The sequence below is a fragment of the Acartia tonsa genome, chromosome 10 (assembly GCF_053477335.1).
Source record: "Acartia tonsa isolate MP-2025a chromosome 10, ASM5347733v1, whole genome shotgun sequence".
Lineage (NCBI taxonomy): Eukaryota > Metazoa > Arthropoda > Copepoda > Calanoida > Acartiidae > Acartia > Acartia tonsa.
The window spans coordinates 6,048,825-6,068,618 of NC_137269.1; the positions used below are offsets into that span (position 1 = coordinate 6,048,825).

The 19,794-nt window shown below is 34.5% G+C and overlaps 3 protein-coding genes across 4 annotated transcripts in view; 2 read left to right on the forward strand and 1 right to left on the reverse strand.

Moving 5' to 3' along the window:
• PCB (Pyruvate carboxylase) overlaps positions 1-1,680 on the reverse strand; it is a 44,684-nt gene extending 43,004 nt beyond the window's left edge. Inside the window, exons 1-3 of the mRNA XM_080174897.1 lie at positions 1,590-1,680; positions 917-961; positions 160-255 (exon numbers count right to left, since the gene is read on the reverse strand). Coding sequence (XP_080031023.1) covers positions 160-255; positions 917-961; positions 1,590-1,654 — 206 coding nt within the window. The 5' untranslated portion in view covers positions 1,655-1,680. The remainder of the gene's footprint in view (positions 1-159; positions 256-916; positions 962-1,589) is intronic.
• Positions 1,681-12,519: 10,839 nt separating this feature from the next.
• LOC145330269 (uncharacterized) lies at positions 12,520-19,493 on the forward strand. 2 transcript variants are annotated; one of them, XM_080174899.1, is made up of 4 exons: positions 12,520-13,134; positions 13,627-14,686; positions 15,256-15,320; positions 19,380-19,493. In XM_080174899.1, the coding sequence occupies exons 1-2, from the start codon at positions 12,982-12,984 to the stop codon at positions 14,506-14,508; spliced, it is 1,035 nt and encodes a 344-aa protein (XP_080031025.1). In that variant the 5' UTR covers positions 12,520-12,981; the 3' UTR covers positions 14,509-14,686; positions 15,256-15,320; positions 19,380-19,493. The 2 variants fall into 2 exon arrangements, with proteins under 2 accessions (XP_080031025.1, XP_080031024.1); XM_080174898.1 differs by having other exon boundaries at positions 12,520-14,686.
• On the forward strand, positions 14,619-18,220 carry LOC145330407 (uncharacterized). The gene is made up of 2 exons (XM_080175044.1): positions 14,619-14,686; positions 15,256-18,220. The coding sequence occupies exons 1-2, from the start codon at positions 14,619-14,621 to the stop codon at positions 18,218-18,220; spliced, it is 3,033 nt and encodes a 1,010-aa protein (XP_080031170.1).
• Positions 19,494-19,794: the final 301 nt, after the last annotated feature.

Here is a 19,794-nt window from a genome sequence, read left to right on the forward strand (position 1 = left end):
TATCTACCCTACAAGCATTAAAACTAGTAATCTATCCAACTAGCCATCAAATAAAATACAACTATCGAAATTTCAATTTAACTTCTATCTATACAAATTAGCTATCTATTCAGCTATCCTATCTATCTAGCTAGCTATCCAACTATCTATCTAACAAACCTGATTCCCATTTCTGTGCAGGCTCTGAAGACACGAATGGCAATTTCTCCTCTGTTAGCAGACATAACCTTCTTGATAGGACGAATCTGTCCATCTCTGCTTGAACAAAAAATAGAAAATCATCCCTAAATCTCTTCATTAACCTTTTTGGAAACTGTTTTTCGTACTAAAAGAATACATACACAAAGAGTAATTTGTGCATCATTTATTGGGGATGTACATTAATTCATTGGCTATGGTCTAATCCCTTTAGATCCTTGAGTTTTTAGTATTTAATTGGGCCAACGAACCCGTCTTATATCATTCATTATCGTACGAGGGGGGGGGAGGCAAAAATTTACTAAAAATGCCCCCCAAAATTAGCTGAAAGTAGAAAAAAAAATCGAATTAATTCAGTTGTTGTTTACAGCTGATCCATCCTTATAATAAAGTAACAGGATGTGTGTTTGTCTTTCTGTTTGCCTGTCTGTTTGTTCGTAACGAAGGATCTCACTTACAGCTGAACCGATCGGGTTCCCTCTAACAAAGTAGCTTCTCGGACTGGTTTTTAACTTTTTTGGGGGAGTGTACCACTACCCTCTCAAAAGAAATCACAAAGAATCCAAATTTTTTAACTTTTCTCGATTTTACGTGGAGAGTTCAACGCAACATAGACATATTTGAAATATAAAAAAAAACATTTAAAGTGTCCGTAGAGGCCTCTAGGGGCGCAGCCGCAAGTAACAATAGGATTTACAAAAAATAATTTTCTAAATTCCTGGAAGATGTGGTTGATAAATACTGATATGGTTGATACAATAACCTAGAAAAAAAAAATCATGTTTTTATTTTTTTTCATTTTCTTCAGGTAATTGTACACCTACTTAATTGTAAATTAACAAGGATGACAACATCCATAAAAGAGAAGCTCTGAAATCAGATCTATCGGATTGTTATATTACATAAAAATTTGTTGTTAAAAAAGTTTAAAATCATCATGCTTAAAATGAACTTACGGACATACTGCATGATAACGATTATAGAGTTGCTATGCTTTCTAAATCGTACCTAACTACTACAGGAATCACCATGCAAAGTTTTAAATCGTTAGGACAATTCTAACATGCCTAAATTATCAAAAAATACTATCCGTTCCGGACGGACGTACTGAACGACCCTAATTGTAGAAAAGCTTTGCTTTCAAAAGTTGTATACTCTGTTGAAATCCTATCGTCTTCGTTCAATCAATCAATGTCTAAAAAGTGTCGAAAAAACGCGGCATTCATCTTTCAAAAACCCATCTCTTGATCTAATAATTTTACATAAAGCTGGTTCCATTGGAAATAAATCCACATATGATTGCTTAAGCGTAATGCATTATTCCCATTAGCCCATACCATAACTACTGGATGGGATTGGGGAAATGTACCAAAATAGTTTGAAAATCTTACCCATTTACCCCCGAGGGCTTGTAGGCGTGGGCCTTTAACAGCCGTACAGACCCTAACCTTGTCATTATACAATACAGATCTGAAATAAAGTGAATTCGGAAAATATATAAATATATCATATACATAGAAAGAAAAAGGGAGAGGTAGGTTGTGCTAAAATTCCGTAAAGTTGTGAGTTTTAAGAATTTAAAATAGAAGTAGAACTTTAAATTTGGTATGGCAGTTGCTCTTATATAGTACATATCCACATTATACCCCATTAAAGCAACTGCCATGCCAAATTTTAGAGTTGTACTTTTTTTTTAAATTCTTAAAACTCATACATTTAAGGAATTTTAGCACAACCTACCTCCCCCTTACTAGGTTTATCTTAAAAGTAATGTTAACATAGGAAAAGGAAAAACATAACGAAATAAGAAAAGGGTAAATACAATTCTATATTAGTGTTGTATAGAGAAGATTTGGTAAAAATAGTTTTCTTTTTAAAAAATTTAACAAACCTATATAATTTATTCAATTATAATCTTTCTTCAATTTTGATTCCTGTTAAAAAAGGGTACAATTTTGTAATCTGAACATTAGTCTAAAAATATTTTCAAGCACTGCCATTCAATAATAGTTACTGTGTGTCATTCTGTATGATACATTCAGCTTCCATTTTATGAATATTGTCATAATTGTTATTTTTACACTTTTTTCAACTCATATGATTGTTTTAAACTTAATTTAGATATTTTAATGTGGTCTGAAAACGCTTTACTAGTTCATTGACTGTTCTTAGATTTGCAACATTTTGTTGAAACAAAAGAATTTATACAAAAAAAAATTCATGGCTTTTTAGTTTAGGTAAACAAACCTTAAGAAAGCGAATAGTCTATGAATGAAAAGATGAAAAAGCAAATAAGTCCTATTTAAACACGCATTTTCTTCAACTGTGCGCTTATGGTGAATTATTGCGTTTAAAAAAGGGGGGGGGGGGTGTTAAACAACTAAAACTTTTCAATACCTAATTTTATACAAAAAGGGTTGAACGTGATTTCTTTAATCAGGAGAAAGATTAACAGGCGGGTCCTTTTCTATAAGGATTTAAACCTTACTTAACCTATCCTAAATAAGCATTTTAATAACTGACTGGCAGAGTAATAATTAGGCACATTAGTCTCAATTTAGTCATTACTTTTTTTTTATCTACTATTTTTGCCGTTTTACATGATATACCTACATTTAGACATAACCTTTTTACATAATCTGTAAGACAAATGTCTTGAAAAAACGTGAATTGTACTGAAAATTACATAAAAAAGTTGTAAATCAACTTTTGGATTACAAAAGCTTAAAAGTGGCAATTTTTTTTATAAAAAAGGTCAATTAGCGCAGTAATAACAAGTTACCAGAAAAAGTTACGGGTATATTCCCTTTAGTGACAACGCCTCTTAAGGGGCGTTTCGTCGTATTTTCACAGAAGCTTTTGACAGTAGGTTAGGCAATTGCCCCCGCAGGGGCTAGAAATAGGAGAAAAGCTACTGTGAAAATATGACGAAACGCCCCCTAAGAGGCGTTGTCACAAAAGGAACTATACCCAAAGTTTTTTATCCTATTATATAAAGTAGTAGGCGTTTTTTTGTCTGTCCCGAAGTATCTCGCTAACCGATGAACCGATATTGTTCTCTTTTACAGTGAAGCTTCTTATAGGTCCTGGGAAGGTTTTAAACTATTTTTCGAGAGGGTGTCTTTACCCCCCTCTCCCCCAAAATATAATTTTAATAACTCTTTTGAAACTCAAATTAAAAATAGAATGAGGTCGACTTTTCCTTCTCCTACCTAGAGGCTTCTAGGTTCGTAACCGCTAGTATTTAAATATAGCGACTGCGCTCCAAGCATCTAGGGATTTCGTTTTTAAATAGGTATGATGGGGGTAAGATAGTCCAAGACAAATCACCGGCTACAATCTTAAATAAAATAGCCTAAAGCCATCTCAGGATCTATGTAAACCTTCCCTAAAAAAAGAACTCAATCATTTTCAGAAATCAACTTTATTACTTTAGATATATGATAAGAGTTTATAGATAACTATACAATATACCAATTTTGTTAAATATCTATCTACTTTGCCCCTAGCCTCTAGGGGCTTTGCCCCAAGAAGTTTAATCAAACCAATTTTTTCGTATTTTAGATTTAAAAGAATTTTTTTTTTTTTTTGGGAGGGGGGGATTTTTTTTGGGGTAGGGCGGGTAGTCGACCCCACTATTTTAATTTTAGTTTTAAAAAGAATTTTTTTTGAGGGGGGGGGGTATTTTTCATTTTTTGGGGGGGTTGAGGGTGTCCCATTCCCCAAGAAAATAGTTATAAACCTATGACAAGCTACCCTGTAAAGGAGAACCCGATAGGTTGAGCGGTTAGCGAGATCTTTCGCTACAAACAAACACACACACAAACAGACAGACATCGTTCTACTTTGAATTATAGATTGAAAAAGAGGGACGATCTATGCCACCATTCCGTAATATAAGTGCTTAGTAATTGTAGAATAATCCTAGAAAACTGCAAAGTATATAATGTGAATATCAAAGATTTACAAAATTATAAAAAATATACCTAACGATAATTGCGGTTTGATAATCAGAAAAAATAATATTTTTTATTTTCTTTATTTAGAATCTTAGTACGTGTTAGAATGAAAAATTTAATAATATTTCGAAAAAAAATACTCTAAAATATTTAGAAAAAATCCTCTAATTGGTTTTTAAAAATCATTACTTAGTATCTTTCTTAAGATTGCAGAAGCATTACACTTTGAGTAAAAGATAAATAAATCTTTGGACAAAAAACATTGTTTTACTATTTAAATGTTTTTATAACTCAAAAAAGTAATATTTTAGACTTAACACCTCACTTGGTTTACGGGAATGCGTCATAAAATTGTGTCATTCTTTCATAGTCGCCAAGACATAATGAAAAAATAATTTTATTTGTGACGGATAGACCCTAGTTATAGAGAAGCTGGCTTACTAACTGGAATTATTTTTATAAAGATTTTAAAAATTATCATCACTTTTACTAATACTCGTGGGTGTGCTTTAGTGTTCACCTAGCCTTCAGGGGTTTAAAAGTAAGAATGAAAATAGCCTAAAACCACCTTAATCAAGATAAACAGAATCTTCTCTGAAAAGCATATTTCAATCCGAATCAATCTTAAATTATATCAATTGTATTTAAAAATACAATAAATATTGTATAGCAACTAAAAATTTTAATATTGAACATTAAAAATATGTAAACTTATTATTCAAATTTTTATTATTTACACCTGTTATTTAAAAAGTACTAATACGTAATTGCTAAAAATTTAAGTACTTAAGGTACATATACAATAAAGGTACTAAGAAAGAGAGGGAATGTCTGATTGAGCCAATAGGAGAATCGCATCGGTACATACATTTAATTTCATTTGTTGAAATTTTGTACACATCTTGTTACGAATGCATGTTTTTTTTTCATTTCATACATAGATAAAAGTCAGCTGTAAACAGTATATTTTCTTAGTAGAAAGCTTTGCGGAATCAGAATTAATTGCCCAAAAATTTTGTTTAAATTTTAAAGCTTCGAAACGAGGTGGATTCTTAAAAAAAAGTTAGGCTGGCTACTCGCTGGTGAGGCAAAATTATTTTTGTGAAAAATCCTCCAAAATCGAATAAAAAAATTTACAAAAATTAAATAAAATCTTAAAAGGGTTATTAACATATGATTTTGTTTAATTTTTGTAGATTTTTAATGTGCTTTTGGATGATTTTTCACAAAAATAATTTTGCCTCACTATCGAGTAGCGAGTCTATAATTTTTTAAGAATCCACATCAGCTTGAGTCGAAAGTAAACAATACTTTTGTCTGCTAGAAATGTTCTTTCTTAGATTTGACGATAAAAGGGTTCAGAATATGCTTCTATTCTACTATTTCTATTACATATACATTGATAGTTTTTGGTATCGTAACTACTCTTAAACCAAAGATGATAACACCCATAAAAACAAAGCTTTAAAAACATAAGCACTTGTAGAGTGTCGGAACTTGATAAGCAGAATATTTTTAAGTCTAAACAAAATGTACATAAATGTGAAATATAAGTTAAGGATAATTTGTTGAAGGACTTGACTATATGGAGAGGCTTTGCTTAAAATATTGTACCTTGTTGTCTTAGGAATCAAAGCTCCCAATATTAGACGAATAAGATAAATTTATCATATACAAAAAATATGTTTTCAAAAACCTGAAAAATACTAAATGGGCTAACGGACATTCTGGTAACGATTATAGAGATGCTACATTTTCTTATTCGTACCTAACTATAACAGGAATTATCTTGTTTGAAATCGATAGGACAATTCTAACATGACTAAATTAACGTTAATAGCTGTCGATTACGAACAAACCTACTCTAATTACAGAAAATCTTCGCTTTAAAAAGCCGGCAAATTTAACACGATTCACTTTTCTAACTCGTTACTTCAAGTAGTCGCAGCTGACTAAAAGATTTCAAGATTTTGTTTTTAATATACGGGACGGTGTTCTAACAATAATGATAATATTTTGAATTAGCGTCTTAGATAATTACATATTAGTGACTACGCCCCTAGTTTCTAGAGATTCTGTCTAAAGAAAGGGGTTTGGGTCCTAAATTAAATCTCTTTTAAAAGAAGACAAGCAGATGTGTCATTAAGAGGCTCTGTATTCAAAAGGGGTGATAGGGGGAAAAATAGCCTAAACCGTGCCAAGACTTTAATTCATAAATGAAGTATCCTAGAAGCATACCGTGGCCTCTGTATCGCTTTCTTAAAATGTAGAGCCCAATCGTTGAGTTTTTAACAAGATTTTAAAGGACAAACAAAAAAACCTTACTACTTTATAATAATAACTAGCGGCTTCGCCCCTAGCCCAAGAGGCGATCCAAAAAAAAATTAAGGCGAAATTCGTAAAAGGACTAAGGAAATCCTCAGCAAATTCTTTTTAAGAAAATTGGGGGGATATTTTTGGTTTTTTGGGGGGTTGGGGGTGTCCCACCCACCCCAAAAACTAGCCTAATACCACCACAGGACCAGTAGGTATATTCCCTAAAGAGTAGAATCCGATCGGTTCAGTGGTTACCGAGATCTTAAGGAACGGACGGACAGACAGACGGACGGACAGACAGACGGACGGACAGACAGACAGACGGACAGACATCATTCTACTTTGAATTATAGATAATAAGATGTGGTTAAAATATTTACATTTTTGCAGGTCCATATAAACACCGACCCCCAAAAAAAGAAAGCAAAGGAAGGGCGAGACATGAATACATAGGGTGAAGAAAATCTTCTCGTATATTACAAGGAAAAAAGCAAATCCGGAATAAACTGGAGAGGGGATTTTTATATGCTGTTAATGTACAGAAAGATAAAAAGTATCAATCAGTAAAAAATATGTATTAAAATAAAATGTTCAAATACGTAGGTAGATAATCATTTTTTAGAACTTTTATAGATATAAATAAATTCTTAAAAACTTTTTAAAAGCTAACCGGCCGGCTTAAATGTACTTTGAAATTAAACAAGGATGACAACATCTATAATTAGCAAAGAATATAAATAGAAGAGAAGATTTTTAGTTAATAATTATTTGAAATAACGAAGCCTTTCTTAGAAAAAAATGGTAAAAAGTATTTTTTATGTCTTTTAAAGCATGACCGATAAACTGACGGACTATCAATATATATATATATATAAATACTAGGGGCTACGCCCCTAGAGGCATCTAGTGGCACTTTAAATGTTTTTGTTTGTTATGTCTCTACGATAATTATTTATGTCACGGATACCTCTTTATGTTACGTTGAAGTCTCCCGTATTTAAAAAAAATTCAATTTTATTGTCATTTCTCTTGGGAGGGTAGTGGTATCCTCCCCCAAAATAGTTATAAACCTTCTTAGGACCTATGAGAATCTACCCTGTCTAGGAGAACTCGATAGGTTCAGCGGTTAGCGAGATCCTTCGGTACAGACACACAGATACACAGACAAACAAACATCCTGTTACTTTAGTATAAGGATGTATAATGCTACAGGGAATCTTCACCTTAAAATTCAGCCATCTATCTGCAATAATAGCCGTATTATTTCCCGCATTGGCGTTACAGACGGACGAACAGACAAAATTAATTATATAGTACCTTCGCCACTTGAAGATAACATTTAAATTCAATTGACCTGACAAGGTCAGTTGAATCTGAATTGCCGAATGTGTACAGTTTCCTCGGTGTTTCCTCATCCTATCTCAATATTTACTACTAGCTAAAAAAGCTTCAAACTACAAAAAAAAATCAAAATTTGAAAAATTAAAATTTTGAATTTATAATGTATAATGTATAAATCGTTTGTACATTCAAATTTAGATTTTTTTTTTAAGTTTGAAGTTAATAGTAAATATTGAGATAGGATGAGGAAACACCGAGGAAACTGCGTACACATTCGGCAATTCAAATTCAATTGACCCATGACGACCTAAACAAGTACCAAGGAGGGAGGGAGGGATAAATTCAGGGAGGAAGGGAGGGGACAATGGGCAATTAATTCAATTTTATAGTTGTGACACTTTAAGGTTGAAAAACCAGATAATTCCAGATAAAACGAGTATTTCTGATAGTGCAACTTTTATTGGAAATTTATTCATTTTTTTAATTAATTTTAATTCAAAATGCACCATCCCCCAAATTCTACTTTACTAAAAGCCTCTGATTATCAAGATAAAGAACTTGGTAGCAATTTATTTACTAAAGAATATTAGTTTTAGAATTTAGCGTAGAAAAATAGCATAAAACCATCTTAAGATTTTAATGATAAAGACAGTCTAAAAGGATTTCAGGACCTTTATGCATCTTCTCTAAAATGTAGAACTTAATCGGATCGGTAACCAAATTCTTAAGCTATATATAAACAAAACTTACTACTTTTTATTGGATATTAGTGCAGCTTACTATATGTGTATGAGCATGTTATAAATGGACGTACGGATTTTCTAGTAACAATTGAGTTTTTATGGTTTCTAAATCGTAATAAATAATAAACAAGAATCAGTTAAAACAATTGTATTAAAAATTATTAAAATAACAACAAATTCTACTTAAATAATACATATATGTATATATCTTTTTATAGTAAAACAACGTTTTTTACTTCAATTTTATTTATCTTTAACTTAAAGTTTCATGCTTTCGCAATCTTCAGAAAGAATGTATATATCATATCACAATAGAATTGTTAGGTAAATATAAAACAATTGAATCAAAAATGATTTATGGGTATAGTCCCATTCATGGCAACACCCCTTAAGGGGCGATTCGTCGTATTTTCAAAATTGCTTGGGGCTGGAAATAGGAGAAAAGCTACTGTGAAAATACAAAGAAACTCCCCTTAAGGGGTGTTGTCACGAAAGGGTCTACCCTGATTTAATTACAACAAAATAATAAATAAAAATAAAATCAATTAGATTAACTTTTTAAAATCTAAAAAAATTGTCAGTTTAAGACGTACCTACACAGTTACACACACTAGGTATTAACAAAATAACTTGATTAAAATTTGTTTATGAATAAAAAAGGTTGCAGAATAGAATGTCTCAAGGATATTTTTAGTTTTGTGTTTAGATTTATGGTTCTAATTCTTAATTATATTTGGTCTTGTTACAAAAAATTTACTTTTTTTTGATAAAGTCTTAATAAAACATATTTTGGAAAGTATCAGATAAAACAAATTGATAAAAGTGAAATAAACTTCTAAATGACCCCCTTTTAAATAAAATTAAACAAGGATGACAACATCCATAAAAGCGAAGCTCTGTAATGGAAGGACAAACGAATATTAACACTTGTAGATTGTCAAAACTGAATTAGCAGAATATTAATGCTTCAGTACAAACAATATTGTAAGTAAATTTGTTGCAAAACTGCATAAATAGATAATACTGTTTAAGGACATACTTAAATTTTTAGGACTTGTTTATAGAGATGCTTTGCTTATAACATTGTACCTTGTTGTAATAGGAATCAGTTTTCAAAAAATCTGAAGAATCGGATAATTTGTTATCAAAAAAGTTAAAAATCGACATGTTTCAAATGGATGTACGGACATTCTGGTATTGATTATAGGGTTGCTACACTTTCTAAATTGTACCGAACTATTACCTGAATCATCATGCAAAGTTTGGAATCGATAGGACAATTCTAACCTGTTTAAATTAACGAAAAGAGCTAACTCTCTGTGACTGAGGTACGGACGGACGTACGGACGGACCGACCGTAATCATAGAAAAGCTTTGCTTTAAAAAAAAATAAAATTATGTAAATGTCAAACTACGGACCACCCCTACACGCTGCAGATACCCTCCGTGATGTAACTTAAATTCTTTCTTGCACGTTCGCACTATATCAATAACATCTTCTTTCAGGAAAGCTAATTTTCTCTTTGTTAGTCATCTGAAATAAATATTTTTTAGGCTTAACTGAAAGGCAAAAATATTAATTCGGCACTAATATAAATACCAATGAAATTATTACCTACTGCTACCTAGTTAAAAAACCATAACTGGAAATTACTTTTGGATATAGTCCCTTTCGTAACATCGCACCATATGGGGCGATTCTTCTTATTTTTCACAGTAGCTTTTTTCCTATTTATAGCCCCTGCGGGAGGCTCTAACCCAACAGGCCATTACCTAACCCTGAGGGGCAATCATCTAACCCAATAAAACCTAACCTAACCTAGCCTAACCTAAAATAACCTATAAAAAGCCATTTTAAAAATACGAAGAATAGCCCAATATGGGGCGATGTTACGTAAGGGACTATTCACTATTCCCTTACTTTTCTCAAAATTAGGAACCTAATAAGAATGAAATGATAACCGAAAAGCAATCTTCTAATTGTTAATAATTAGTGGCAAAGGTACAGTATGATTAAAAATGTCAATCTGTATGTCTTTCCCTTCCTAACATTCCATTAATTACAACATATTTTCTTAATATTTAAATTTCTATGCTTTGGTAGTTGTCAACTTTGTTTTGATAAAAAATGTATATATACCGTAACCATTTTGTTGTTCTCCTGGAAACCTAGGCAGTATCACATTTTCTGCTTGTTTGCATTTTTTACAAGATTTCATCTGAAAAATATTAAAGATTCTTATAGAGTTGCTTCGTTTTCCAAGTCATACCTAATTGTTATAAAAATCATCATGTAAAGTTTTAAATCAATAGGACAATTCTAATCTGTTTAATTTAAAAAATGAGCTAACCGTAATGGACAGACGTACGGACAGATCAACCCTTAAATTATAAAAAGCTTCGCTTTTAAAATTTTTATAAAATCATCACTAGACTAAATTTTATCTTGTAATGTAAATGCCCTCTAAAATGGAGAACTATATCAACATAAAAAAACCGTATTACTATATATAAAAGGATAAAATATTATATTATATCTTGTCAATAAAACTTTTAAAAAAGGAAACCAAAAATCGCCACGTGTCACTAAATTTTAATTCAGAAATGTGTGTGTATATTGAGACGCTTGTTTGTGTATGTATTTCTTTCTAATATTGCCATACACTGAGCTCTAATCAACAGCAGAAAATATATTCTATTAGCGTAGCTACTTTATAACTCATTTATTTTAAATTTGATTAATGAAAGATATCTAAAAGCAATTTAATTATTAATTTTTAAAAAAATAAATACAATAATTTCTATAATCATAACTGCAAACAAATATTCCACAATTATTTTTTCATTATGATTTTAAAACAATTAAAGTAAAAATTTTCTGTCTGTTTGTTAATTGTTTACATTTTTATTATTGCGCTAGTTAGCATAAGAATGCCCCGTCATGTTGCATGATTTCTCGTGACGTCATTCATATTTTAGTCCCCAAAGTCAGTCAGAAACTGCTAAATTCATGCACATTCCCTTTAAGCCAGTCCCCAAAGTCTGAGACTCCTAAAATATGAATATTCGATCCATTGTCCCCTCCCTTACTCCCTGGATAAATTGGAGTGTGAATTATACTGAAACCAAAACATCCATATATCCAACATTTCTCATGCGTTGCATAAAAATTACTCCTTTTGTAGATTAAAACAAGGATGACAACATCCATAAAAGCGAAGCACTGAAACGGTAGGACATACGGACATTAACACTTGTATAGTGTCTGAACTGAATAATAAGAATATAAAAGTATAAGAGTCGAAGCAAAATTGTAAGTAAATTTGTTAAAAAACTGCTTGATACAGGATAATGTTTATGGACATACTTACATTTTTAGGACTTGGTTATAGAGTTGCTTCGCTTATAATATTGTTCTTTGTTGTTCCAGGAATCAATATACCAAAAATCAGATCAAACGGATAATTAGATCACATAAAAATTTGTTGTTAAACAAGGATGACAACATCCATAAAAGCGAAGCTCTGAAACGATATGACAGACGAACATTAACTTTTGTTGAGTGTCAGAACTGAATATAAACAAGGATGACAACATCTATAAAAGCAAAGCACTGAAACGGTAGGACAAACGGACATTAACACTTGTGTAGTGTCTAAACTGAATAATCAGAATATAAAAGTATAAGAGTCGAAGCAAAATTGTAAGTAAATTTGTTAAAAAACTGCTTGATACCGGATAATGTTTATGGACATACTTACATTTTTAGGACTTGGTTATAGAGTTGCTTCGCTTATAATATTGTTCTTTGTTGTTCCAGGAATCAATATACCAAAAATCAGATCTCCCGTGTGCCCTCCCTTGCCTAGCCGCTCGAAAGGGAGCATCAGTCTAGGTGGGTTAAGAGAGGGTCGTAGATACACCAAGCCTTGTCGAGGCACGGGGGCTTAAAGATGGAAAGTACAACCAACAATTATGATTGACGGCAACCCTGTCTCGATTAGTTACATGTATCGCCATAAGGAGTCGCTAGGGTCACCATTGTGTACACTTATTTTAAGCGTCACCGCAAATTTTCAAGTTCAAGTTCAAATTTTATTAAGCAATGGTGAAAATTAGTAAATTTTGTTAAACTTTTTAATTAGTAGCGACTATTTTTAAAAAGTGAGTCAGGGTTTTTCCAGTTTTTATTTTGTGTTTAGGACAAAATCTTTCATTCCTTTTCTTTTTCCATAGCTTACTTACTTCCCTTATTTTAAGCTATTGGATTCAAGTAGGATGTTATGTTATGTAGCTTAAGATCTCAGACTCTTGTCATTTCCTCCATCTATCCCTCTACTTTCTTTTCCTTTCTCCACCAGGATTAATTAAAATTAACTGTCTATGGTTAATAACAAATTAATCTTGCAGAACTTCTTTCAAAAATGAACCAAGCCAAGAAATCAAGCAGAGATGGGGGCCGCGTCGGTGGTAGCGGCAGCGCGGTCTCTAGGGGCGGAACATCCCCGATGGTTACCGATACCCACGCCGGAAGTGATCCTGTGCAGGCGGAAGGCGATGAAAGGGCTACTGTACAGGTAATGCCAGGGGGTTTCGGAAACGAAAGGACCCAAGGCAAGAACTTTGAGAACTTAAAAAGTCAGAATGTACATAGGGACTCGTCTACGAGAACCAATGTTACTAATGATGATTATGTTGATATTGATGACGACTCATTTAACAACGACGCACAATCGATCAAGGATGATAGTCTTGAGCTCAGCGCCATGAGTCTAGAAGACAATCAAAAAGAGGAAATAAGAAAGACTGTTGGACACTTACAAATAACTGAAGAGATAACAGAGCTTAATTGGACTGCAAATGACAGTAAGTTGGACCTGGAAGGGAACACTAAAGACATTACCTATGTAGACCCAGCTATACTTGACATGGATGATGAAGATGATGATGACAATGAACCTTTCATTGTGGTCAAGAGCAGAGAAAAGAAAAGAAAGACTGAAGTACAGAATAAAGAGAAAGAGAGAAATGTAAATACAAATAATATATCTGATATATCTGATATTCAGGAGAAGAGAAGGAGAACTGGTGCTGATAAGCGTGCTGCCAAAAAACAGAGAGACTTTGAATTCAACAAGCTCAAGAAAGCCAAGGAAGAATCTACTGGTGGACCATCTATCACAAAGCTCATTGAAGAAGAAGTGATGGATGAAGTTCATAGCAGACCTAGCTATGCAACCCTGGCAGCTGACAACATCATCTATGAATTCCGCTACGATGATGATAGCATTGCTATCGATCAGGCAGCTTTTGACCACGTGGATGCCACCATGGTTAATAAGTATTGTGAATTCCTGACAAGTGGTAACGAAGATTTTGACCTCTCAATCTTTGGTGGAATTAACAACCGTATAGGTTGGATCGCCTGTAACAACAACTACACGGCCAAATTTGTCCAGAACGAGATCAAAAGGATGGACCCTCACACAGAGGAGCTAAAGGATATGGGCATAAAATTCATAATCTACAAGCCACAGGAGAGACTATACCGCAGTATGAAGGGCAAGATCCACACAAAATTCTTCTGTGAGGATCTGACAACAATGGAGATCAAGATAAAACTGTGGAATAAGATAATAAAGGACAAATATGTCAACCCTGAGACTGGAGAGTCCAGGGACTATCATTTCAAGGTAACAGAGATCACCAAGAACAAGCTGTCAGACACGGAGAATGGCTTCTTCACCGTCGGACTGCAGGTGGATGAGAAGCTGTTCAAGGAACTGATCAGGCTAAAAGGCCGCTTGAAGCTCGGTATGTCATATGTCTTCTTGTCTGACGGCGGTATGATCACCGCCGTCAAAGAAGACTTGAGAGACAAGGCATACAAGAAATATGAGAGCATATTAGAGCCAGATACTAATGCCCAACCCAGCACTAACAACAAATAATACTCCAATCTCCCAGGCCAACCTACACAAAGCTGTCTCTGCCACAGTTCAATGTGGGGCCAGGCTAACTGGGAGCCATGACCGGACTGATACAACGATGACGACAACAAATGCCCAACGGACAGGATTTGGACGAAAAATTATCTTGGTACAAGAACCGTACATTTCAAATAATAAGGTAAAATTTTTTCACAATATTAATGTGTACTGCAGTAAGGAAAATGATAATAGAGCTTGTATAGCTACCAGCAAGGAAGTTAGGGGTTGCCAGCTTAACCAATTCACGGATAGGGATCATACAGCAGTTCTTTTCAGGTTTAATAATAAACAAATAATCTTTTGCTCTATTTATTGTCCAGGTGAACCAGAGGCGGAGGGAAAATCGCCGCCCGCCAAAAAACTAATAGAACTGGTTGAATATGCCAGAGTTAATAGCTTACCACTTATCATTGGGGGAGATGTAAACTCAAGACATCTGAGTTGGGGCTCGTCGGAGTCCCAAAAACGGGGAGAAGACTTACTTGAATTCATAATTTCAAAAAACCTTATAGTTTTAAATGAAGGTAACAAACCAACTTTTTCTAACATCTTGAGAGGCGAGGTTTTAGACATAACTTTTGTCTCGGACGTTTTGATTAATAGGGTCGTTGGATGGAGGGTCAGTGATATTGAATCTTTTTCGGATCATGCGTATTTAGATTTCGAGCTAACTGAAAATATTAACATAAATAACTCTGATAATTTTAGATGTATAAAGAAAACCAACTGGCGGAGATACAAGGAGATTCTACAAGAAAAGCGGAATAAAAGAGGTAATGTTGATTTGGTAGACTTAGATACAGCTGCAGACCAGCTCAGGGATGATATCATAGGTGCTTACAATGATAGTTGTCCTAGTGTTAAGAAAAGAACAAAAAATCGTCCACAATGGTGGAGCTCGAACCTTGAGGCTAGTAAGAAATTAGTTAACCTCCATAGGAGAAGGGTAGGTAGATTTAATAACGAAGAAAGAGCAGCAGAATATAGGGCGGTTAGAAATAGGCATGATACATTAGTTAAATCAGCTAAGAAAAAGGCCTGGTACAATATGTGCCAGGAAATGGACAGACTTGATGCAGCAGCCAGGATACAGAAACTGATGAAGATGAACAACAACAGAGAGCTGGGTACTGTGAGAAAACCTAATGGGGAGTACACAAAAAACATCAAGGATACCTTAAATGTCTTATTAAATACACATTTTCCGGACGAACAAGATGACAGACATACGGAACCATATGACCATAGTAATAATAATAATTTTATTGATATTGAAAGAGTTATTAATATTGAAACAGTTACTAATTCATTGAAATCTTTCAAGCCGTTTAAATCTCCGGGTATGGACGGCATTTATCCGTGTCATTTACAGAAAAGTATCGAAATCATTGGGGGGGACATTGTGAAGATGTGGCGTAGAAGTGTGAGGGAAAGTAAGTGCCCTAGAACCTGGCTAGACACCAGGGTAGCGTTTATTGATAAACCTGGTAAAAAAGACAGCCTTGATCCTAAATCAAAAAGACCCATTAGCCTTTCTAGCTTCCTATTAAAGGGTCTAGAAAGAACACTTTACTGGGAAGTTAGTGAAAATCATCTTAGATCTAAAACAAGCAAGAAAATATTCTCATACAAGGAAAGCAGCAATACAGAGGACTGTCTCCACGCAGTAGTGGCGAAAATCGAGAAGGCAAAGTTGAATGGCGAGTGTGCGATTGTTCTGTTCGCAGACATCGACGCCGCCTTCAACAACGCCTCCATAAATATGATGATACATAACCTGGAGCGGATGGGAGCATCAAGACAAACTGTAATGTGGACAGAAGCAATGCTTAAAAACAGAAAAGTGACAGCTATGCATGATGACGTCATGGTTTCCAAGCAAACAACTAGAGGCACACCACAAGGATCCGTAGCAAGCGTTCACCTATGGAATAATAATCAGCAGAACCTAAGTGATAGAATGCCAGAAAGAAACCCAACAGACCTCTACATTTTTGCGGATGACATACTTGACATCTCAATCGGCTGGGATGAAATATCTTGTGCACAAAATATACAGAGAGACATACACATACTGGAGGAATGGGCTAAAGACCACAGACTGAGCTTCTCAGCAAACAAAACCAAACTGATGCTGTTTACCAACAAGAAAAATCCTGTACTACCAAAAATTTACATGAATGAAACTGAGCTGGAGTATGTATCAAGTATGAAATATCTTGGAGTAACATTCAGAAGTGATCTCAAATGGGATCTTCACATAAGGAACATAACAGACAAAGCAACCATGTCCATGATGTACTGCAGACGGATGATATCCAAGAATTGGGGACTCAACCCAAGGATATGCAGATGGCTTTACACAGCAGTAGTGAGACCAGTCCTGACGTATGCAGCTATGATCTGGATTGAAGGTATCTCAGGTAGACTAAATGGAAAGAACAGAAAAAGACTGGAGAGAGTACAAAGGAAAGGTTGTCTGGCCATACTTAACAGTATGAAGTCCACCCCCACGGCGGGGATGGAAGTGATGCTGGGACTAGAACCTATAGTCTTCCACCTTCAGGCACAAAGTATCAACACCTACAAAAGACTGATATGGAACAACAGTTGGACAGTGCAGCAGGCTGAAATAGTCAGTGAAAAATCACATGCAGTTATTATACGTAAGCTGGCAAAGAACATTAAAACAATCTTTTTACCAAGAGACAGAATGGTACATACACAGTTTGTACCTACACACTTTAAAACAAAGATTGGCACTAGACAAGAAGCTAGAGAAAGTAATCTGAAGCCAGGAACAAAGGACCAGGAAGTAATTACATGCTTCACAGATGGCAGCAAGATGGCAGGAAGAGCAGGATTTGGCTACATTATTACTGGAGGAGGACTTAAGATCAGTGGCGCCCAACACTTGGGTAGCCATACAACGGTATATCAAGCTGAATTGTTAGCACTGGCAGAAGCAGCCTTCACACTCATATCTAACAACATAAGGAACAGGACGGTAAATTTCTACCTTGATAACACCTCTGCTATAACAGCAATCCAAAATTATCAAATAAGAAGCAAAGTTATCTTTGAGACCAAAAGACTGTTAAACAAACTTGGAGAAGACAACAGAGTGCTAGTGGCCTGGGTACCTGGACACGAAGGCCACCTTGGAAACGAGGTGGCCGATAGAAAAGCGAAGCTAGGGGCAATGATGAAAATACACACACCTGGAGAATGCATCCCCATTTCAGATGCAAATATAAAAGCTGAAATTAAAGACTTCACCTTCAAAAACTGGCAGAAAGAATGGGAGAAGATCACAACATGTAGACAAACAAAAATGATGCTACCCAGTGTCAAGAATGGTTTGTGGAGAAAACTGATAACAAAACCGAGAAGGATGATGAACATGATCACACAAATCTATACAGGCCATGCAACACTTGGCTACCATCTGAACAATATGAAAATAGAGGCCGCACCTACATGCAAACAGTGCGAAGAATTTGACGATGCTGAAACGGTAGAACACTATCTAACAGAATGTCCAGCCTTCAGCCATGCAAGACAACAACATCTAGGACATATTTTCTTGCGAGTTATAGATTTACCCACCCTTAACCTTGATAACGTACTTAAGTTTATTAAAGCAACGCGTAGATTCGATTATTTAGAATGAAAATAAGCCCATTATATTATAAGACTAGAAAAACTAGTCGACCAGCATTTGCAAAAATCTTGCAAAAATACCTAGGTAACGAAAGCTAGAATACCTAGCTATGATTATACTTGCAAAAATCTTGCAAGTCGGGAATGGCTAAAACCTAGCCAAATATCTTTAGGTAAAAAATTAAAATAGTCGCGGAAAACATTAACACACAGGAAAAAGAAATTGCAAAAACCTTGCAATATTATTGCATATAAGCTAGGAAAACTAGCTGACTCTCACTTGCAAAAACCTTGCAAGTTAAGGTGGCTAAAACCTAGCCAAATTATAATAAGGATAACTTAATCGTATGATTGTATGATTGTTAAACAGCGCACTTAAGACATTTAAGAGTTACTGACAGGCAAACATCCAACTACTATACAGGTTATGGTACAGTATAAATAACAAGTTACATTAGATTTTTATCAGATTTATTAGAGTTAGACTTTCTTAAATGATAGATAGGACTCCAACATTTCTCATGATAAAACTAGGTAGTTAATCTGAATTTTTGAAAATTAAATCAGTTTTAACTAGGTACTTAAGGCTGAAAACCTTAAATAGCGATACTCGTAGCTTCATGCATATCAACCTCGTGCTGGAGTGCTGCCAACTCATCAGCTTGGGCATCCGCAGGTTGCTCAGGGGTAGGTCGGCTGTACTCTAGCTGTGTTGTTAGATATCCATTCTTATACAGACTTTTTGCAACCTCTCTCTTGACATTTTCCTCGTCAGTCCGAGCCTTATTCATCAGAGCCGCTCGTAGGCCTTGTAAACGTTCACTCATCTCAGTCCAAAGTTCCATGTTTGCATTAAAAGACATTTTAATCAACAGTTTGATGTTTTATCTTCAACTGAAAACTTTCCCTTTAAAGAAATTAAGCGCGCGCATGTTTATCTCCTGCGTTCTACACTTTCACCAAATCTTTCCCTACTAACCTTTATAGACTAGTTTTAGGAAGACTGGAACCAGCTATACTAATCTAAACCATTTCAGGAATAAAGAGAAAGGGAAACTCTAACTCGCCCCATAAAAATCCCTCTAAGAGCTACGGCTCTAGCGGGGATATAAGGGTGACGTCAAGGGTAAACCTAGAAAGATTAACAAGACTAAACTAGAATTATTTAGGGTGAATGGACAGAAAAGGGGACACTACTGCTCCCCTTAGTTTTCCTGGGCTGGTGGACTCGGACTGGTTTTGGTCTCGGGCTGTCAGCCTCGCCCATAAGAGGTATTTTGCAGGTACCAAAAATCAGATCAAACGGATAATTAGATCACATAAAAATTTGTTGTTAAACAAGGATGACAACATCCATAAAAGCGAAGCTTTGAAACGATATGACAGACGAACATTAACTTTTGTTGAGTGTCAGAACTGAATATAAAAAATATGAAAATATAAGGTTTGACAAAATTATACACAAATTTGTTGCAAAACTTCTTAAATACAGAATTCTGTTTAAGGACATACTGACATTTTTCATACTTAATTATAGAGATGCTTTGCTCATAATATTGTACCTTATTGTTATAGGAATCAGTA

Bases quoted from the DNA above. Each gene is read 5' to 3' on its own strand.
- LOC145330269 (XM_080174898.1), top strand. From the start codon at position 12,982: ATGAACCAAGCCAAGAAATCAAGCAGAGATGGGGGCCGCGTCGGTGGT.
- LOC145330407 (XM_080175044.1), top strand. From the start codon at position 14,619: ATGCCCAACGGACAGGATTTGGACGAAAAATTATCTTGGTACAAGAAC. The intron at 14,687-15,255 runs GTAAAATTTTTT...TGATAATTTTAG, and splicing joins CGTACATTTCAAATAATAAG to ATGTATAAAGAAAACCAACT.